The following is a 19,291-nucleotide window of genomic DNA, read 5'->3' as shown; positions in this document are numbered from 1 at the left end:
GACAGTTTATGAGATATTGACCCACCATTTCCATCTTGCAGAGGATCATGTGATCCAGGTTCTGCTCCTCAGAACCTGATGCAGTGATTGGTTTTGGAGGGGGCATATAATCCAAGCTCAGTCAATCAGAGACAGCTTGGAGACATTCACTAAAGTGAGGGGGAATTGAGGAGGGAGCCCACTGAACCACTGGACTAAGTCTAGGGCTCCTGGAGCCACAACAGGGAAGCCTGGTGAGGAGAGAAGCCATAAAGGAGGAAAGAGAAAACCAGAGGCAGAGAGCTGACATTGTTCAAGGTGCCTGGATCAAGCCACACCTGAATTCAGACCCTGAATTTTCCATTTAAATTTCCTCATTTTTTTTTTTCTTTACAGAGACAGAGAGTCAGAGAGAGGAATAGACAGGGACAGACAGACAGGAACGGAGAGATGAGAAGCATCAATTATTAGTTTTTCATTGTGCATTGCGACACCTTAGTTGTTCATTGATTGCTTTCTCATATGTGCCTTGACCGTGGGCCTTCAGCAGACCGAGTAACCCCTTGCTCGAGCCAGCGACCTTGGGTCCAAGCAGATGAGCCCGTGCACAAGCTGGCGACCTCGTGGTCTCGAGCCTGGGTCCTCTGCATCCTAGTCCGATGCTCTATCCACTGCGCCACTGGCTGGTCAGGCTCCATTTACATTTCCTTATTAAAGCCACAGTCTTTCCAGCTGCCCCTACATACTATCTTTCCAACACTCTACTTGTTGGGATGTCAGGGCCCAGAGCCACAGCAATGGGGACAAGGGAGTGGGGTGACCTCCCTCTCACCTCCACCCAATTTCCTCTCCAAGTTGAAGGACGAAGAGAAAAAAGGGAGGTGCAGAAAAATAAGGAAGTGAGTTGTTTACAAACTGGCTTTCCAGCTGCTGTTGCGAAACTTGAGGGCTGGAAGGACAGACACTCTTGGGAGACTGGGCTGGGGGACTGGGGTCAATCCATCCCTCTGCTCTGTTCCTGCATCTTGAGGCTGCTCCCCACACCAGGGCCAACCCTGGGCCAGATACACAGAGGCAGGAGGCACCCCTCTGGTGCAAAGTCCAGCAGGGGATAAACCCATCCTGAGAAGGGTGGAAGCAGAGGGGCGGGCCCCTCTTTACCCATATGGGAGACTGCCCATTGGGCAGATAGGGACTGTTGGAGCCCCACCTTCCACTTATAACAGCGCTCCAGGGCCCCGCCTGGGTCAGTGTCCAGGCCACAGCAGCATAATGGCAGACCTCTCCGTGCACCTGGCACTGGCTTTGATCCTCCTAGGAGGCGCTCTATGTGGTGAGAGTGGACCTGGGACTGGGTGACAGTGGGGGGCCACCGGCCTGCAGGGCATTCAGCCAGGGGGCCCCTTCTATCAAATAAGACTGTCCCTCAGCCCTTCTAGGTAGGCAGAAAGGGGCAGCACTCAGGTAAATGGAAGGCTCTGAAAGTCCAGGAATTCTCAAAACTTGGATCTGAAAAGCAAGCTTTCCCCACAGTGAGAACATGCAGTTCAACAGTGGAAACTGATGGCCTGCATGTTGAGCAGCTGGTAGAAGGTTTGGTATACACCATTTTTCTTTTCTTTTAAAAATATTTATTTTATTGATTTTAGAGAGTGGAAGGGAGAGAGAGACAGGAACATCAATCTCTTCCTGTCTGTGCCCTGACAAGGGATCCAAACCACAACCTCTGTGCTTCCAGATTATGCTCTAACCAACTGAGCTATCCAGTGAGGGCTCACTTTACTTACGTTGAAATCAAAGTTGTTAGGCTCAGTATATAGGATGGAATTTGCCCCAGACCCATCCACTCCCTATTGTTCCCAGGACCCAGAGGCGCCTGAGATTTTTTCCCTGGGGTGTGAGGCTCCCCTGATGGAATTCTAGCTCTGAGGGGGCTAGAGTGGCCTGTTGGATAGAGGGAGCCTCTGACGGCTGGGGTGCAATCATCCGCGGAGTCCTCATGTCCACATACCTACACTCAGCGGCACAGCCTCGTGGCCGGATCCTGCGTGGCAGCGAGGCCAAATCCCACCAGCGGCCCTACATGGCTTCGGTGCAGGTGAACGGCACACACGTGTGTGGAGGCTTCCTAGTGGCTGAGCAGTGGGTGCTGAGCGCAGCACACTGTCTGGAGGATCTGTGAGTAGTGGTGGTGGTGTGGGGAAACACAGGCCCAGGGCCGGAGCTGGGGTAGGGTGGGGTGAAGACATGGATCTGACATGGATCCCCTACCCCCATACATACACACACACTCAGGACCAACGAGACGGAGGTGCAGGTACTCCTGGGCGCGCACTCGCTGTCGCAACCGGAGCCATCCAAGCACCTGTATGATGTGATCCGAGCAGTGCCCCACCCCGGCAGCCGGAGGGATACCATCGACCACGATCTCCTTCTGCTGCAGGTTGGTCAAGCCTGGCGCCAGTCCCTCCTACTGCATGTCCCCCACCCCTTGCAACCTCCAACCCTGATGCCCGCTTCCTCCCCATGGGTTCCCACGGAGTCTAACAGCCCCTCCTGCTATATGACCCCCCTGAGACCCTGACATCCGCCTTCTCCCATTCGCAGCTGTCTGAGAATGCCACTCTGGGCCCCGCGGTGAAGCCCCTGAACTGGCAGCGCGAGGACCGCGATGTGGCAGCCGGAACGCTCTGCGACGTGGCCGGCTGGGGCGTTGACAGTCACACCGGCCACAAGCCCGACCGCCTGCAGTACTTGCTCTTGCGGGTGATGGACCGCACCACCTGCAACCTGCGCAAGTACCACGATGGAATTATCACTGAGCGCATGATGTGCGCAGAGAGCAACCGCCGGGACACTTGCAAGGTGTGGAATGGGGCAAGGCAGAAGCCGGGAAGGGGCAGGGCCAGCAGAGGAAGGGAGATTGCGGGAGGGTGAGGCCTACAGGGCGGGGCAGGAGGGGTGGGGCTGTGGGGAGAGTGGAGTCAGACGAAGGGCAGGGTCAGGAGGACAAGGCATTGGATTGTGGGGTAGGAGGGCAGGGCCAACAGAAGGGATAGAGCGGAGGGCAGGGGAGGCAGGGCCTTGGTGGGTGGGGCCTGCATGGCTGGTAGGGCCCGGCGACACTAACACGCGAGGGAGGTTTGGACTGGAGAAAGGCGCTGGATACCTGAGGGCTGGCGGCCTGTTGGGGATGGGGATGCACCCCCACCTACGGCACTGTCCCACATAGGGCGACTCCGGGGGCCCGCTAGTGTGCAACGACGTGGCCGAGGGCGTGGTCACTTCGGGATCCCGTGTGTGTGGCAACCCCAGGAAGCCCGGCATCTACACTCGTGTGGGGAGCTACACGGCCTGGATTGACAACGTGATGGCCGGGGGCGTAGCCACCGGAGGAGAACCTGAGGGGCAGAATCCCAAGGAAAGATAAAGTCATTCACTCCTGCATCCTGTCAGACTTTTAGTTTATTTTTTCTTTCTATTTTGTTTATCCACTTGTTTTTGTTTTTGCCTTAAGATTCTACATGTAAGTGAAACCTTATGGATTTGTCTTTCTCTGACTTACTTCACTTAGCATAATACCCTCTAGGTCCATCCATGTTGTTGACAATAACAAGATTGCATTCTTTCTCATGGCTTCATAATATTCTACTGTCTGTCTGTATGTATGTGTGTGTGTGTGTGTATATATATATATATATACCACATTTTTTTATCCATTTGCCTATCAATGGACACTTAGGTTGCTTCCATATCTTGGCTATTGTAAATAATGATGCAATGAACATAGGGATGCAAATGTTTTCAGATAAATACCCAGAACTGGGATTGCTGGATCACATGGCAGTTTAATTTTTAATTTGAGGAAACACCATAGTGTCTTACATAGCGCCTGCATCAATTTACAATCTCATCAATAGTGCATGAGGGTTCCCTTTTCTCCACATCCTCACTAACACCTGTTATTGATTTGTTGATGACAGCTATTCTGACAGGTTTGAGGTGATATCTCATTGTGCTTTTGATTTGCATTTCTCTTATGATTAGTGATGTTGAGCATCTTCATATGTCCACTGGCCATCTATATGTCCTCTCTGGAGAAATGCTTATTTGGGTCCTATGGCAAATTTTTATTTTTTTAATTTTTTTTATTTTTTCATTTTTCTGAAGCTGGAAACAGGGAGACAGTCTGACAGACTCCCGCATGCGCCCAACCGGGATCCACCCGGCACGCCCACCATGGGGTGACGCTCTGTCCACCAGGGGGCGATGCTCTGCCCATCCTGGGCGTCGCCATGTTGCGACCAGAGCCACTCTAGCGCCTGAGGCAGAGGCCAAGGAGCCATCCCCAGCGCCCGGGCCATCTTTGCTCCAATGGAGCCTTGGCTGCGGGAGGGGAAGAGAGAGACAGAGAGGAAGGCGCGGCGGAGGGGTGGAGAAGCAAATGGGCGTTTCTCCTGTGTGCCCTGGCCGGGAATCGAACCCGGGTCCTCCGCACGGTAGGCCGACGCTCTACCCTATGGCAAATTTTTAATTGGATTTTTTATGGTGAGTTACATGAGTTCTTTACATATTTTGAATATTAACCCCTTATCAGATAAATCATTTGCAAATATATTCTCCCATTTGGTAATCTTCCTCTTTTTTTCCCTAAATTTATTTTTAATGTTTTATTAATTACTTTTATTTTTAGCAAGAGAGGAAAGGAGAGAGAGACAGGCAGACAGACATAGATTTGTTGTTCCACTTACTTATGCATTCATTGCTTGGTTCTTGTGTGTGCCCTGACAAGGGATTGAACCTGCAACCTTGGCACACAAGGATGATATTCTAACCAACCAAGCTACCTGGCAAGGACCCAGGTTTGTTTATTTTAAAGACAGTTCTTTTCTTTTCTTTTTTTTTTTAGTGAGAGGAGGGGAAGCAGAGACAGACTCCCAAATGTGCCCCGACCAGGATCCACTCGGCAAGCCCACTAGGGGGCAATGCTCTGCCCATCTGGGGCCCTTGCTCCTTTGCAACAGGAGCCATTTTTTAGCGCTTGAGGCAGAGGCCACAAAGCCATCCTCAGCGCCCTGAGGCCAACTCGCTCTAATCAAGCTATGGCTGCAGGAAGGGAGGAGAAGAGAGGGAGAGAGAAGCAAGAGGGGGAGGGGTGGAGAAGCAAATAGGCGATTCTCCTATTTTCCCTGACTGGGAATTGAACCCAGGACATCTACATGCCAGGCCAATGCTCTACCACTGGCCAGAGCAGTAAAGACAGTACGATTAGCTCCAGCAGTGGGCAGGTTGGTGGAAAATTTTTTTGTTTTGTTTTGTTTCTTTTTTTTGAATTTATTGGGATAACACTGGTTAACATAATTATATAGGTTTCAGGTACACAATTCTACAACACATCCTCTGTACACTGTATTGTGTTCACCACCCCAAGTCAAGTCTCTGCCCTTATTTTGTTTGTTTCCTTTGCTGTGCAACAACTTTTTAACTTGATGTAGCCTTGTGTTTATTTTTTCTTCTGTTACACTTATCCAAGAACACATATCCAAAAAGACATAAATAAAAGTGATGTAAAAGAGTTTACTGCCTATGTCTTCTTTTAGGAGTTTTTTGGTTTTGGGTCTTACATTTAAGTCTTTTATTTATTTATTTATTTATTTACTTTTGTGTTTTACTTTTATTTTTCTGTTTAATTAACTTTGTACTCAGATTAATTCAATTTAAGTATCTTAATAAAACACATCTTTGCCTGACCTGTGTTGGCGCAGTGGATAAGGCATTGACCTGGAAATGCTGAGGTCGCCAGTTCAAAACCCTGGGCTTGCCTGGTCAAGGCACATATGGGAGTTGATGCTTCCAGCTCCTCCCCCCCTTCTCTCTCTGTCTCTCTCTCTCCTCTCTGTCTCTCTTTCTCCCTCTCTCTCTCCTCTCTAAAAATGAATAAATAAAATAATAAAAAAAGTTAAAAAAAATAAAACACATCTTGAATTCTTTGGATTTTCTAATTCTAATGTCTTGCTTTTCTTCCAGCCATCTGTCCTTGAAGGTCTGTTACTGTTATGATTCTAGCCAGTATATTGTAAAGTATGCAGAAAGGCATTTACTACTTGTTTAACTGATTTCTTTTTTTTCTTTTCTCTCTCTCTCTCTCTCTCTCTCTCTCTTTTTTTACAGAGACAGAGAGAGAGTCAGAGAGAGGGATAAACAGACAGGAATGGAGAGTGATGAGAAGCATCAATCATTAGTTTTTCATTGCGCGTCGCAACACCTTAGTTGTTCATTGATTGCTTTCTCATATGTGCCTTGACCGTGGGCCTTCAGCACACCAAGTAACCCCTTGCTCGAGCCAGCGACCTTGGATCCAAGCTGGTGAGCTTTTGCTCAAACCAGATGAGCCTGCGCTCAAGCTGGCGACCTCGGGGTCTTGAACCTGGGTCCTCTGCATCCCAGTTCGACGCTCTTTCCACTACACCACCACGTGGTCAGGCTTTTTTTTTTTTTTTTTTTTGGCAAGAGAGAGAGAGAAAGACAGGGACAGACAGGCTGTAAGGGAGAGAGATGACAAGCATCAATTCTTCATTCTGACATCTTAGTTGTTCATTGATTGCTTTCTCATAGTGCCCCGACCAGAGTTCTCCAGCAGAGCGAGTACTTGCTCAAGCCAGCGACCTTGGACTTCAAGCCAGCGACCGTAGGGTCATGTTTTTGATCCTACTCTCAAGCTGGTGACCTCAGGTTTCGAACCTGGGTTCTCAGCATCCCAGTCAGACACTCTATCCATTTCACCACCGCCTGGTCAGACTGATTTTTTTTTTTTTTTTAATATCTGAGCTCTTTGGAACCTTTCTTGGAAAGCATGTCCAAAGTATGAAGCTTCTATTTTGAGTTTATTGTGAGAAATCAGCTGATAGGCTATGGGATTTCCTTTGTATATAATTGTTTGGCTTTCCTCTTGCTGCCTTCAAGATTGTCTCCTTATCTTTAACTTTTGCCATTTTCACTACAACATACCTTGGTGGGGTCTCTTTGGGTTCATCTTGTTTGGAACTCTGTGCTTCCTGCACCTGGATGTGTGTTTTCTTTCCCAGGTTAGGAAAATTCTGAGCCATTATTTCTTTAAGTAAAGTCTCTGTTGTTTTCTCTTTTTCTTCTCTTTCTGGGATCCCCATAATGTGAACGTTGGAGTGCTTGATATTATCCCAGAGGTCCCTTGAACTATGCTTGTGGGGTTTTTTTGTTTTTTTTATAAAGTTTTTTTTTATTTTAATTTTTTCATTTTAGAGAGGAGAGAGAGGGAGGGAGAGAGAGAGAGAGAGGAGAGAGAGAGAGAGAGAGAGAGAGAGAGAGAGAGAGAGAGAGAGAGAAAGAGAGGAGAGAGAGACAGGGGGGAGGAGCTGGAAGCATCACCTCCCATATGTGCCTTGACCAGGCAAGCCCAGGGTTTCGAACCGGCGACCTCAGCATTTCCAGGTTGACGCTTTATCCACTGCGCCACCAGAGGTCAGGCTATCCTTGTGTTTTTAAATTATTTTGTTTTTCTGTTCTGATTAGTTGAACTAGTCTATCTTCCAAGTCGCTGATCTATTCTGTGTTAGCTAATCTGCTGTTAATTCCTTCTAATGTGTTTTTCACTTCAGTTATTTTATTCTTTAGGCCTGCTTGGTTCTTTCTTATACTTTCTAATTCTTTTTTCTTGGAGATTTTATTACTGATTTGAGAGAGAGAGAGAGAGAGAGAGAGAGAAGGGAGGGGTAGGAACAGGAAGCATCAACTAGTAATTGCTTCTCATATGTGCCGTGACCAGGCAAGCCCAGGTTTTTGAACCAGTGACCACAGCACTCCAGGTTGACAGTTTATCCACTGTACCAGCACAGGTCAGGTTGCTTTTTAATTCTTTGTTGAAGTTCTAAGTTCCTCTATTTTACTCAAGTGCGGTAAGCATCCTTGTGACCACACCTTGAATTCTGTTTTTCCCCTGGATTTATTGTAATTTATAATTGTACATAGCCTGACCTGTGGCAGCACAGTGGACAGAGCATCAAACTGGAATGCTGAAATTGCTGGTACGAAACCCCAGGTTTGCCTGGTCAAGGTACATATGCAAAGCAACTACTACAAGTTGATGCTTCCAGCTCCTAGCCCCTCCTTTGCCTCTCTAAAAATCAATAAATAAAAATCTAAGAAAATTAATAATTTGTACATTGTTTTACACAATGTCTATAAAATTGTGTTTTAATTAACATTGCTTCATGAACACTTTCCTATGAGAATTTCTAGTCAGTATTTTAATACCTGGGTTTTTTGTAAAGATTTTATTCAATTTGTCAGAGAGGAGAGAGAGAGAGAGAGAGAGAGAGAGAGAGAGAGAAGAAGGGAGGAGCAGGAAGCATCCACTCTCATATGTGCCTTGACCAGGCAAGCCAGGTTTTGAACCGGCGACCTCAGTGTTCCAGGTCAACGCTTTATTCACTGCGCCACCACAGGTCAGGACTCTAGTCAGTATTTTAATAGTTATGTAGCATTTCCTTGTGTCAATGTGTCATAAACATTACTCTGTTCTATTATATACTTGATTCATAAGTGTTTCTCAGTAAATATTTGTTGAGAGAATGCATGAATATCACAAATTTATAGTCTGTGCATGTTTTCAATACTATAAATTAAGCAGCAGAAAAATTTTCCTTCTACCTAGGTTCTTTGGCTGGTGTAATCAAATTGACTTAAGACAGGTTAACAGGGAAAAACAAATATAATTATGTACTGTGGAGGGAAAAAAAAGGTTCTATGGAAAGTAACCTCACGGGGTGGTCTGATTTAAATTCCTAACTGGGCAGTTCATGGTGGGTAGGCACGTCCCAGACCTATTATTTATTTATTTATTATTTACCTATTTTTTCTTTCAAAGTTAGAAGCGAGGAGGCAGTCAGTCAGACAGACTCCCGCATGCACCTGACTGGGATCCACCCGGCACGCCCACCAGGGGGCGATGCTCTGCCTATCTGGGGTATTGCTCTGTTGCAGCCGGAGCCATTCTAGTGCCTGAGGCAGAGGCCATGGAGGTGTCCTCAGTGCCTGGGCCAGCTTTGCTCCAATGGAGCCTTGGCTGCAGGAGGGGAAGAGAGAGACAGAGAGGAAGGAGAGGGTGAAGGGTGGAGAAGCAGATGGGTGTTTCTCCTGTGTGCCCTGGCGGGCAACCGAACCCGGGACTTCCACACATCAGACTGACGTTCTACCTCTTAGCCAACCAGCCAGGGCCCAGATCTATAACTTCTTTAGTAAAATGTTTTAAGCCAGTCCTGTCCATTGTTCTTCGGCATATCCTTTGAATTCTTTTTTTTTTTTTTTTGAGACAGAGAGAGAGTCTATTTCAGAGAGAGGATAGATAGGGACAGACAGACAGGAATGAAGATGAGAAGCACAAATCACCTGTTTTTCATTGCAACACCTTAGTTGTTCATTGATTGCTTTCTCATATGTGCCTGGACCATGGGGCTACAGCAGACCAAGTAACCCCTTGCTCGAGCCAGCGACCTTGGGTCCAAGCTGGTGAGCTTTTTGCTCAAGCCAGATGAGCCCGCGCTCAAGCTGGCAAGCTCGGGGTCTCGAACCTGGGTCCTCTGTATCCCAGTCTGATTCTCTATCCACTGCGCCGCCACCTGGTCAGGCTCACTAATATTTAAAAACTCTTTATTATAATATAATCTAGTTTTGTGTACCTCTTGTATTGTTCTTATTTAAGTATTAAATGCATGAAATAATAAACTACCTTTTGTTATATTTTTTTTATACTTAAAACGGTCATTAGGGCAGAGAACCAGTTGTTAAACTGTTTGAATCCCAGCACTGGAATGAGCCTTCTGGGGCTATGGGTGGAGCTACACCAGACAGGCCTTCTGTCATCATGCAGCTTGCAATCTGAGAGTGGAGGAGGAAACAGTCACCCCAACAAGCAAATAAATGAGAGTAATAACAGATAATGCCACTCCCTACACACATCAGGAGTTTGAGATAAATTTCCTTTCCCTCCTCGTCCTCTGGCCCCAAATCAACTCCCTCTGGAGCTCAGCCACCTAGGTCCCCATCAGGGCCTTTGCCTTGGCTGTTTCCTCAGCTTACCTGCTCTTCCTGCAGGCTGTCCCCTTATCCAGCCTCTCCCCGCAAAGTGCCAGCTGTTCAGAAAGGTGACCAGCTGCCCTGCTTTTCTCACTTAATACTATATCCACACAGTCTTCCTACATTCACACGGCATCTGGGGAAATTAGGGTTATTTCTTGAATTGCCCCATCTTCCTGGGTCGTTTCCAGATTTTGTTGCCATTTTGAATATTCTTACATAATCTGGACTCCATATTCTCAAGGGCTTTGGTTCAGGACTTCTGATTTTTTTTTAATTTTTTAATTTTATTTTTTTATACAGGGACAGAGATAGAGTCAGAGAGAAGGATAGACAGGGACAGACAGACAGGAATGGAGAGAGATGAGAAGCATCAATCATCAGTTTTTCGTTTTGACACCTTAGTCCAGTGGTCTCAAACTCGCGGCCCGCCGAACAATTTTGTGCGGCCCACAGACTAATCCACTAAGTTCAAAATATTTTGGATAAAATTAAGTAAGCCTAGGGGCCTACTTGTATTTTTCATTTCTCTAGCATCCTAGCTAGATATTAGCTTAGTTAACAGCAGTTGTGATGCGAACTACAGTTTCTGGTTGTTTTGTGACACTGAGTAAACTGCATGTACGATTGTGCTTGTTGTACTGATTTTTTTTTGTTTTCAACTGCAGTGAGAAAAGTGTTGCGTAACAGTTGCCTTTTGTAGACCTAGTGCGGCCCGCCGAACGGCTGTGATCTTGCTCTGCGGCCCACATGCTGAGTTGAGTTTGAGACCCCTGCCTTAGTCCGATGCTCTAGTCTATCCACTGCGCCACTGCCCGGTCTGCAGGACTTCTGATTTTAATAAGGAAACATGTGCCTGACCAGGCGGTGGCGCAGTGGATAGAGCGTCGGACTGGGATGCAGAGGATCCAGGTTTGAGACCCCGAGGTTGCCAACAAATGTGATTTATTAGATCCTAACATGTTTCCTTATTATTTATTTATTTTTATTTATTTATTTTTTTTACAGAGACAGAGAGTGAGTCAGAGAGAGGGATAGACAGAGACAGACAGGAATGGAGAGAGATGAGAAGCATCAATCATTAGTTTTTTTGTTTTTGTTTTTGTTTTCTTCTCATTTTTCTGAAGCTGGAAACAGGGAGAGACAGTCAGACAGACTCCCGCATGCGCCCGACCGGGATCCACCCGGCACGCCCACCATGGGGCGACGCTCTGTCCACCAGGGGGCGATGCTCTGCCCATCCTGGGCGTCGCCATGTTGCGACCAGAGCCATCCCCAGCGCCCGGACCATCTTTGCTCCAATGAAGCCTTGGCTGCGGGAGGGGAAGAGAGAGACAGAGAGGAAGGCGCGGCGGAGGGGTGGAGAAGCAAATGGGCGCTTCTCCTGTGTGCCCTGGCCGGGAATCGAACCCGGGTCCTCCGCACGCTAGGCCGACGCTCTACCGCTGAGCCAACCGGCCAGGGCTCATTAGTTTTTCATTGCGCGTTGCAACACCTTAGTTGTTCATTGATTGCTTTCTCATATGTGCCTTGACTGCGGGCCTTCAGTAGACCGAATAACCGCTTGCTCAAGCCAGCCACCTTGGGTTCAAGCTGGTGAGCTTTTTTTTTTCCTTCAAGCCAGATGAGCCCGCGCTCAAGCTGGCGAGCTCGGGGTCTCGAACCTGGGTCCTCCGCATCCCAGTTTGACGCTCTATCTACTGCACCACCACCTGGTCAGACAGTTTATGAGATATTGACCCACCATTTCCATCTTGCAGAGGATCATGTGATCCAGGTTCTGCTCCTCAGAACCTGATGCAGTGATTGGTTTTGGAGGGGGCATATAATCCAAGCTCAGTCAATCAGAGACAGCTTGGAGACATTCACTAAAGTGAGGGGGAATTGAGGAGGGAGCCCACTGAACCACTGGACTAAGTCTAGGGCTCCTGGAGCCAGAACAGGGAAGCCTGGTGAGGAGAGAAGCCATAAAGGAGGAAAGAGAAAACCAGAGGCAGAGAGCTGACATTGTTCAAGGTGCCTGGATCAAGCCACACCTGAATTCAGACCCTGAATTTTCCATTTAAATTTCCTCATTTTTTTTTTTCTTTACAGAGACAGAGAGTCAGAGAGAGGAATAGACAGGGACAGACAGACAGGAACGGAGAGATGAGAAGCATCAATTATTAGTTTTTCATTGTGCATTGCGACACCTTAGTTGTTCATTGATTGCTTTCTCATATGTGCCTTGACCGTGGGCCTTCAGCAGACCGAGTAACCCCTTGCTCGAGCCAGCGACCTTGGGTCCAAGCAGATGAGCCCGTGCACAAGCTGGCGACCTCGTGGTCTCGAGCCTGGGTCCTCTGCATCCTAGTCCGATGCTCTATCCACTGCGCCACTGGCTGGTCAGGCTCCATTTACATTTCCTTATTAAAGCCACAGTCTTTCCAGCTGCCCCTACATACTATCTTTCCAACACTCTACTTGTTGGGATGTCAGGGCCCAGAGCCACAGCAATGGGGACAAGGGAGTGGGGTGACCTCCCACTCACCTCCACCCAATTTCCTCTCCAAGTTGAAGGACGAAGAGAAAAAAGGGAGGTGCAGAAAAATAAGGAAGTGAGTTGTTTACAAACTGGCTTTCCAGCTGCTGTTGCGAAACTTGAGGGCTGGAAGGACAGACACTCTTGGGAGACTGGGCTGGGGGACTGGGGTCAATCCATCCCTCTGCTCTGTTCCTGCATCTTGAGGCTGCTCCCCACACCAGGGCCAACCCTGGGCCAGATACACAGAGGCAGGAGGCACCCCTCTGGTGCAAAGTCCAGCAGGGGATAAACCCATCCTGAGAAGGGTGGAAGCAGAGGGGCGGGCCCCTCTTTACCCATATGGGAGACTGCCCATTGGGCAGATAGGGACTGTTGGAGCCCCACCTTCCACTTATAACAGCGCTCCAGGGCCCCGCCTGGGTCAGTGTCCAGGCCACAGCAGCATAATGGCAGACCTCTCCGTGCACCTGGCACTGGCTTTGATCCTCCTAGGAGGCGCTCTATGTGGTGAGAGTGGACCTGGGACTGGGTGACAGTGGGGGGCCACCGGCCTGCAGGGCATTCAGCCAGGGGGCCCCTTCTATCAAATAAGACTGTCCCTCAGCCCTTCTAGGTAGGCAGAAAGGGGCAGCACTCAGGTAAATGGAAGGCTCTGAAAGTCCAGGAATTCTCAAAACTTGGATCTGAAAAGCAAGCTTTCCCCACAGTGAGAACATGCAGTTCAACAGTGGAAACTGATGGCCTGCATGTTGAGCAGCTGGTAGAAGGTTTGGTATACACCATTTTTCTTTTCTTTTAAAAATATTTATTTTATTGATTTTAGAGAGTGGAAGGGAGAGAGAGACAGGAACATCAATCTCTTCCTGTCTGTGCCCTGACAAGGGATCCAAACCACAACCTCTGTGCTTCCAGATTATGCTCTAACCAACTGAGCTATCCAGTGAGGGCTCACTTTACTTACGTTGAAATCAAAGTTGTTAGGCTCAGTATATAGGATGGAATTTGCCCCAGACCCATCCACTCCCTATTGTTCCCAGGACCCAGAGGCGCCTGAGATTTTTTCCCTGGGGTGTGAGGCTCCCCTGATGGAATTCTAGCTCTGAGGGGGCTAGAGTGGCCTGTTGGATAGAGGGAGCCTCTGACGGCTGGGGTGCAATCATCCGCGGAGTCCTCATGTCCACATACCTACACTCAGCGGCACAGCCTCGTGGCCGGATCCTGCGTGGCAGCGAGGCCAAATCCCACCAGCGGCCCTACATGGCTTCGGTGCAGGTGAACGGCACACACGTGTGTGGAGGCTTCCTAGTGGCTGAGCAGTGGGTGCTGAGCGCAGCACACTGTCTGGAGGATCTGTGAGTAGTGGTGGTGGTGTGGGGAAACACAGGCCCAGGGCCGGAGCTGGGGTAGGGTGGGGTGAAGACATGGATCTGACATGGATCCCCTACCCCCATACATACACACACACTCAGGACCAACGAGACGGAGGTGCAGGTACTCCTGGGCGCGCACTCGCTGTCGCAACCGGAGCCATCCAAGCACCTGTATGATGTGATCCGAGCAGTGCCCCACCCCGGCAGCCGGAGGGATACCATCGACCACGATCTCCTTCTGCTGCAGGTTGGTCAAGCCTGGCGCCAGTCCCTCCTACTGCATGTCCCCCATCCCTTGCAACCTCCAACCCTGATGCCCGCTTCCTCCCCATGGGTTCCCACGGAGTCTAACAGCCCCTCCTGCTATATGACCCCCCTGAGACCCTGACATCCGCCTTCTCCCATTCGCAGCTGTCTGAGAATGCCACTCTGGGCCCCGCGGTGAAGCCCCTGAACTGGCAGCGCGAGGACCGCGATGTGGCAGCCGGAACGCTCTGCGACGTGGCCGGCTGGGGCGTTGACAGTCACACCGGCCACAAGCCCGACCGCCTGCAGTACTTGCTCTTGCGGGTGATGGACCGCACCACCTGCAACCTGCGCAAGTACCACGATGGAATTATCACTGAGCGCATGATGTGCGCAGAGAGCAACCGCCGGGACACTTGCAAGGTGTGGAATGGGGCAAGGCAGAAGCCGGGAAGGGGCAGGGCCAGCAGAGGAAGGGAGATTGCGGGAGGGTGAGGCCTACAGGGCGGGGCAGGAGGGGTGGGGCTGTGGGGAGAGTGGAGTCAGACGAAGGGCAGGGTCAGGAGGACAAGGCATTGGATTGTGGGGTAGGAGGGCAGGGCCAACAGAAGGGATAGAGCGGAGGGCAGGGGAGGCAGGGCCTTGGTGGGTGGGGCCTGCATGGCTGGTAGGGCCCGGCGACACTAACACGCGAGGGAGGTTTGGACTGGAGAAAGGCGCTGGATACCTGAGGGCTGGCGGCCTGTTGGGGATGGGGATGCACCCCCACCTACGGCACTGTCCCACATAGGGCGACTCCGGGGGCCCGCTAGTGTGCAACGACGTGGCCGAGGGCGTGGTCACTTCGGGATCCCGTGTGTGTGGCAACCCCAGGAAGCCCGGCATCTACACTCGTGTGGGGAGCTACACGGCCTGGATTGACAACGTGATGGCCGGGGGCGTAGCCACCGGAGGAGAACCTGAGGGGCAGAATCCCAAGGAAAGATAAAGTCATTCACTCCTGCATCCTGTCAGACTTTTAGTTTATTTTTTCTTTCTATTTTGTTTATCCACTTGTTTTTGTTTTTGCCTTAAGATTCTACATGTAAGTGAAACCTTATGGATTTGTCTTTCTCTGACTTACTTCACTTAGCATAATACCCTCTAGGTCCATCCATGTTGTTGACAATAACAAGATTGCATTCTTTCTCATGGCTTCATAATATTCTACTGTCTGTCTGTATGTATGTGTGTGTGTATGTATATATATATATATATATATATATATATATATATATATACCACATTTTTTTATCCATTTGCCTATCAATGGACACTTAGGTTGCTTCCATATCTTGGCTATTGTAAATAATGATGCAATGAACATAGGGATGCAAATGTTTTCAGATAAATACCCAGAACTGGGATTGCTGGATCACATGGCAGTTTAATTTTTAATTTGAGGAAACACCATAGTGTCTTACATAGCGCCTGCATCAATTTACAATCTCATCAATAGTGCATGAGGGTTCCCTTTTCTCCACATCCTCACTAACACCTGTTATTGATTTGTTGATGACAGCTATTCTGACAGGTTTGAGGTGATATCTCATTGTGCTTTTGATTTGCATTTCTCTTATGATTAGTGATGTTGAGCATCTTCATATGTCCACTGGCCATCTATATGTCCTCTCTGGAGAAATGCTTATTTGGGTCTTATGGCAAATTTTTAATTGGATTTTTTTATGGTGAGTTACATGAGTTCTTTACATATTTTGAATATTAACCCCTTATCAGATAAATCATTTGCAAATATATTCTCCCATTTGGTAATCTTCCTCTTTTTTTCCCTAAATTTATTTTTAAATGTTTTATTAATTTTATTTTTAGCAAGAGAGGAAAGGAGAGAGAGACAGGCAGACAGACATAGATTTGTTGTTCCACTTACTTATGCATTCATTGCTTGGTTCTTGTGTGTGCCCTGACAAGGGATTGAACCTGCAACCTTGGCACACAAGGATGATGTTCTAACCAACCAAGCTACCTGGCAAGGACCCAGGTTTGTTTATTTTAAAGACAGTTCTTTTCTTTTCTTTTTTTTTAGTGAGAGGAGGGGAAGCAGAGACAGACTCCCAAATGTGCCCCGACCAGGATCCACTCGGCAAGCCCACTAGGGGGCAATGCTCTGCCCATCTGGGGCCCTTGCTCCTTTGCAACAGGAGCCATTTTTTAGCACTTGAGGCAGAGGCCATCCTCAGCGCCCTGGGGCCAACTCGCTCTAATCAAGCCATGGCTGCAGGAAGGGAGGAGAAGAGAGGGAGAGAGAAGCAAGAGGGGGAGGGGTGGAGAAGCAAATAGGCGCTTCTCCTATTTTCCCTGACTGGGAATTGAACCCAGGACATCTACATGCCAGGCCAATGCTCTACCACTGGCCAGAGCAGTAAAGACAGTACGATTAGCTCCAGCAGTGGGCAGGTTGGTGGAAAATTTTTTTGTTTTGTTTTGTTTCTTTTTTTTGAATTTATTGGGATAACACTGGTTAACATAATTATATAGGTTTCAGGTACACAATTCTACAACACATCCTCTGTACACTGTATTGTGTTCACCACCCCAAGTCAAGTCTCTGCCCTTATTTTGTTTGTTTCCTTTGCTGTGCAACAACTTTTTAACTTGATGTAGCCTTGTGTTTATTTTTTCTTCTGTTACACTTATCCAAGAGGACATATCCAAAAAGACATAAATAAAAGTGATGTAAAAGAGTTTACTGCCTATGTCTTCTTTTAGGAGTTTTTTGGTTTTAGGTCTTACATTTAAGTCTTTTATTTATTTATTTATTTATTTATTAACTGTGTGTTTTACTTTTATTTTTCTGTTTAATTAACTTTGTACTCAGATTAATTCAATTTAAGTATCTTAATAAAACACATCTTTGCCTGACTTGTGGTGGCACATTGGATAAGGCGTTGACCTGGAAATGCTGAGGTCGCCAGTTCAAAACCCTGGGCTTGCCTGGTCAAGGCACATATGGGAGTTGATGCTTCCAGCTCCTCCCCCCCTTCTCTCTGTCTCTCTCTCCTCTCTGTCTCTCTCTCTCCCTCTCTCTCTCCTCTCTAAAAATGAATAAATAAAATAATAAAAAAAGTTAAAAAAAATAAAATAAAACACATCTTGAATTTTTTGGATTTTCTAATTCTAATGTCTTGCTTTTCTTCCAGCCATCTGTCCTTGAAGGTCTGTTACTGTTATGATTCTAGCCAGTATATTGTAAAGTATGCAGAGAGGCATTTACTACTTGTTTAACTGATTTCTTTTTTTTCTTTTCTCTCTGTCTCTCTCTCTCTCTTTTTTTTTTTTTACAGAGACAGGGAGAGAGTCAGAGAGAGGGATAGACAGACAGGAAAGGAGAGAGATGAGAAGCATCAATCATTAGTTTTTCATTGCGTGTTGCAACACCTTAGTTGTTTATTGATTGCTTTCTCATATGTGCTTGATCGCGGGCCTTCAGCAGACCGAGTAACCCCTTGCTGGAGCCAGTGACCTTGGGTCCAAGCTGGTGAGCTTTTGCTCAAACCAGATGAGCCCGCGCTCAAGCTGGCGACCTTGGGTCGCGAACCTGGGTCCTCTGCATCCCAGTTCGACGCTCTATCCACTGCACCACCGCCTGGTCAGGCTTTTTTTTCTTTTTTTTGGCAAGAGAGAGAGAGAAAGACAGGGACAGACAGGCTGAAAGGGAGAGAGATGAGAAGCATCAATTCTTCATTCTGACATCTTAATTGTTCATTGATTGCTTTCTCATAGTGCCCCGACCAGAGTTCTCCAGCAGAGCGAGTAACCCCTTGCTCAAGCCAGCGACCTTGGACTTCAATCCAGCAACCGTAGGGTCATGTTTTTGATCCCACTCTCAAGCTGGTGACCTCAGGTTTCGAACCTGGGTTCTCAGCATCCTAGTCAGACACTCTATCCCAGGGGTCCCCAAACTTTTTACACAGGGGGCCAGTTCATTGTCCCTCAGACCGTTGGAGGGCCAGACTATAAAAAAAACTATGAACAAATCCCTATGCACACTGCACATATCTTATTTTAAAGTAAAAAAACAAAATGGGAACAAATACAATATTTAAAATAAAAAGCAAGTAAATTTAAATCAACAAACTGACCAGTATTTCAATGGGAACTATGGGCCTGCTTTTGGCTAATGAGATAGTCAATGTGCTCCTCTCACTGACCACCAATGAAAGAGGTGCCCCTTCTGGAAGTGTGGCGGGGGCTGGATAAATGGCTTCAGGGGGCCGCATGCAGCCCGCGGGCTGGAGTTTGGGGACCCCTGCTCTATCCAGTGCACCACCGCCTGGTCAGACTGATTATTTTTTTCTTAAAAATGCCTGAGCTCTTTGGAGCCTTTCTTGGAAAGCATGTCCAAAGTATGAAGCTTCTATTTTGAGTTTATTGTGAGAAATCAGCTGATAGGCTATGGCAGGGGTCCCCAAACTACGGCCCACGGGCTACATGCGGCCCCCTGAGGCCATTTATCCGGCCCCCGCCGCACTTCCAGAAGGGGCACCTCTTTCATTGGTGGTCAGTGAGAGGAGCATAGTTCCCATTGAAATACTGGTCAATTTGTTGATTTAAATTTACTTGTTCTTTATTTTAGTTTATTTTATTTTTTTAATTTATTCATTTTAGAGAGGAGAGAGAGAGAGAAAAAGGAGAAAGAGAGAGGGGGAGGAGCTGGAAGCATCAACTCCCATATGTGCCTTGACCAGGCAAGCCCAGGGTTTTGAACTGGCGACCTCAGCATTTCCAGGTTGACGCTTTATCCACTGCGCCACCACAGGTCAGGCTACATGTTCTTTATTTTATTATTATTATTTTTTTCTTTGTATTTTTCTGAAGCTGGAAACGGGGAGAGACAGTCAGACAGACTCCCGCATGCGCCCCACCGGGATCCACCCAGCACGCCCACCAGGGGCAACGCTCTGCCCACCAGGGGGCGATGCTCTGCCCCTCCGGGGTGTCGCTTTGCCGTGACCAGAGCCACTCTAGCGCCTGGGGCAGAGGCCAAGGAGCCATCCCCAGCGCC

General features: G+C 48.0%; 2 protein-coding genes across 2 annotated transcripts; both read left to right on the top strand.

The window, feature by feature from the left end:
- Positions 1 to 1,164: 1,164 nt before the first annotated feature.
- Positions 1,165 to 5,552, top strand: CFD (complement factor D). The gene is made up of 5 exons (XM_066278071.1): positions 1,165 to 1,312; positions 2,001 to 2,157; positions 2,275 to 2,422; positions 2,587 to 2,844; positions 3,212 to 5,552. The coding sequence occupies exons 1-5, from the start codon at positions 1,252 to 1,254 to the stop codon at positions 3,407 to 3,409; spliced, it is 822 nt and encodes a 273-aa protein (XP_066134168.1). The 5' UTR covers positions 1,165 to 1,251; the 3' UTR covers positions 3,410 to 5,552.
- A 7,420-nt stretch (positions 5,553 to 12,972) lies between these two features.
- On the top strand, positions 12,973 to 16,970 carry LOC136336395 (complement factor D-like). The gene is made up of 5 exons (XM_066278035.1): positions 12,973 to 13,120; positions 13,809 to 13,965; positions 14,083 to 14,230; positions 14,395 to 14,652; positions 15,020 to 16,970. The coding sequence occupies exons 1-5, from the start codon at positions 13,060 to 13,062 to the stop codon at positions 15,215 to 15,217; spliced, it is 822 nt and encodes a 273-aa protein (XP_066134132.1). The 5' UTR covers positions 12,973 to 13,059; the 3' UTR covers positions 15,218 to 16,970.
- The last annotated feature ends 2,321 nt before the right edge of the window (positions 16,971 to 19,291 follow it).

The sequence above is a fragment of the Saccopteryx bilineata genome, chromosome 1 (assembly GCF_036850765.1).
Source record: "Saccopteryx bilineata isolate mSacBil1 chromosome 1, mSacBil1_pri_phased_curated, whole genome shotgun sequence".
In the NCBI taxonomy this organism is placed as follows: domain Eukaryota; kingdom Metazoa; phylum Chordata; class Mammalia; order Chiroptera; family Emballonuridae; genus Saccopteryx; species Saccopteryx bilineata.
This window is presented reverse-complemented; position numbering and strand designations above follow the sequence as displayed.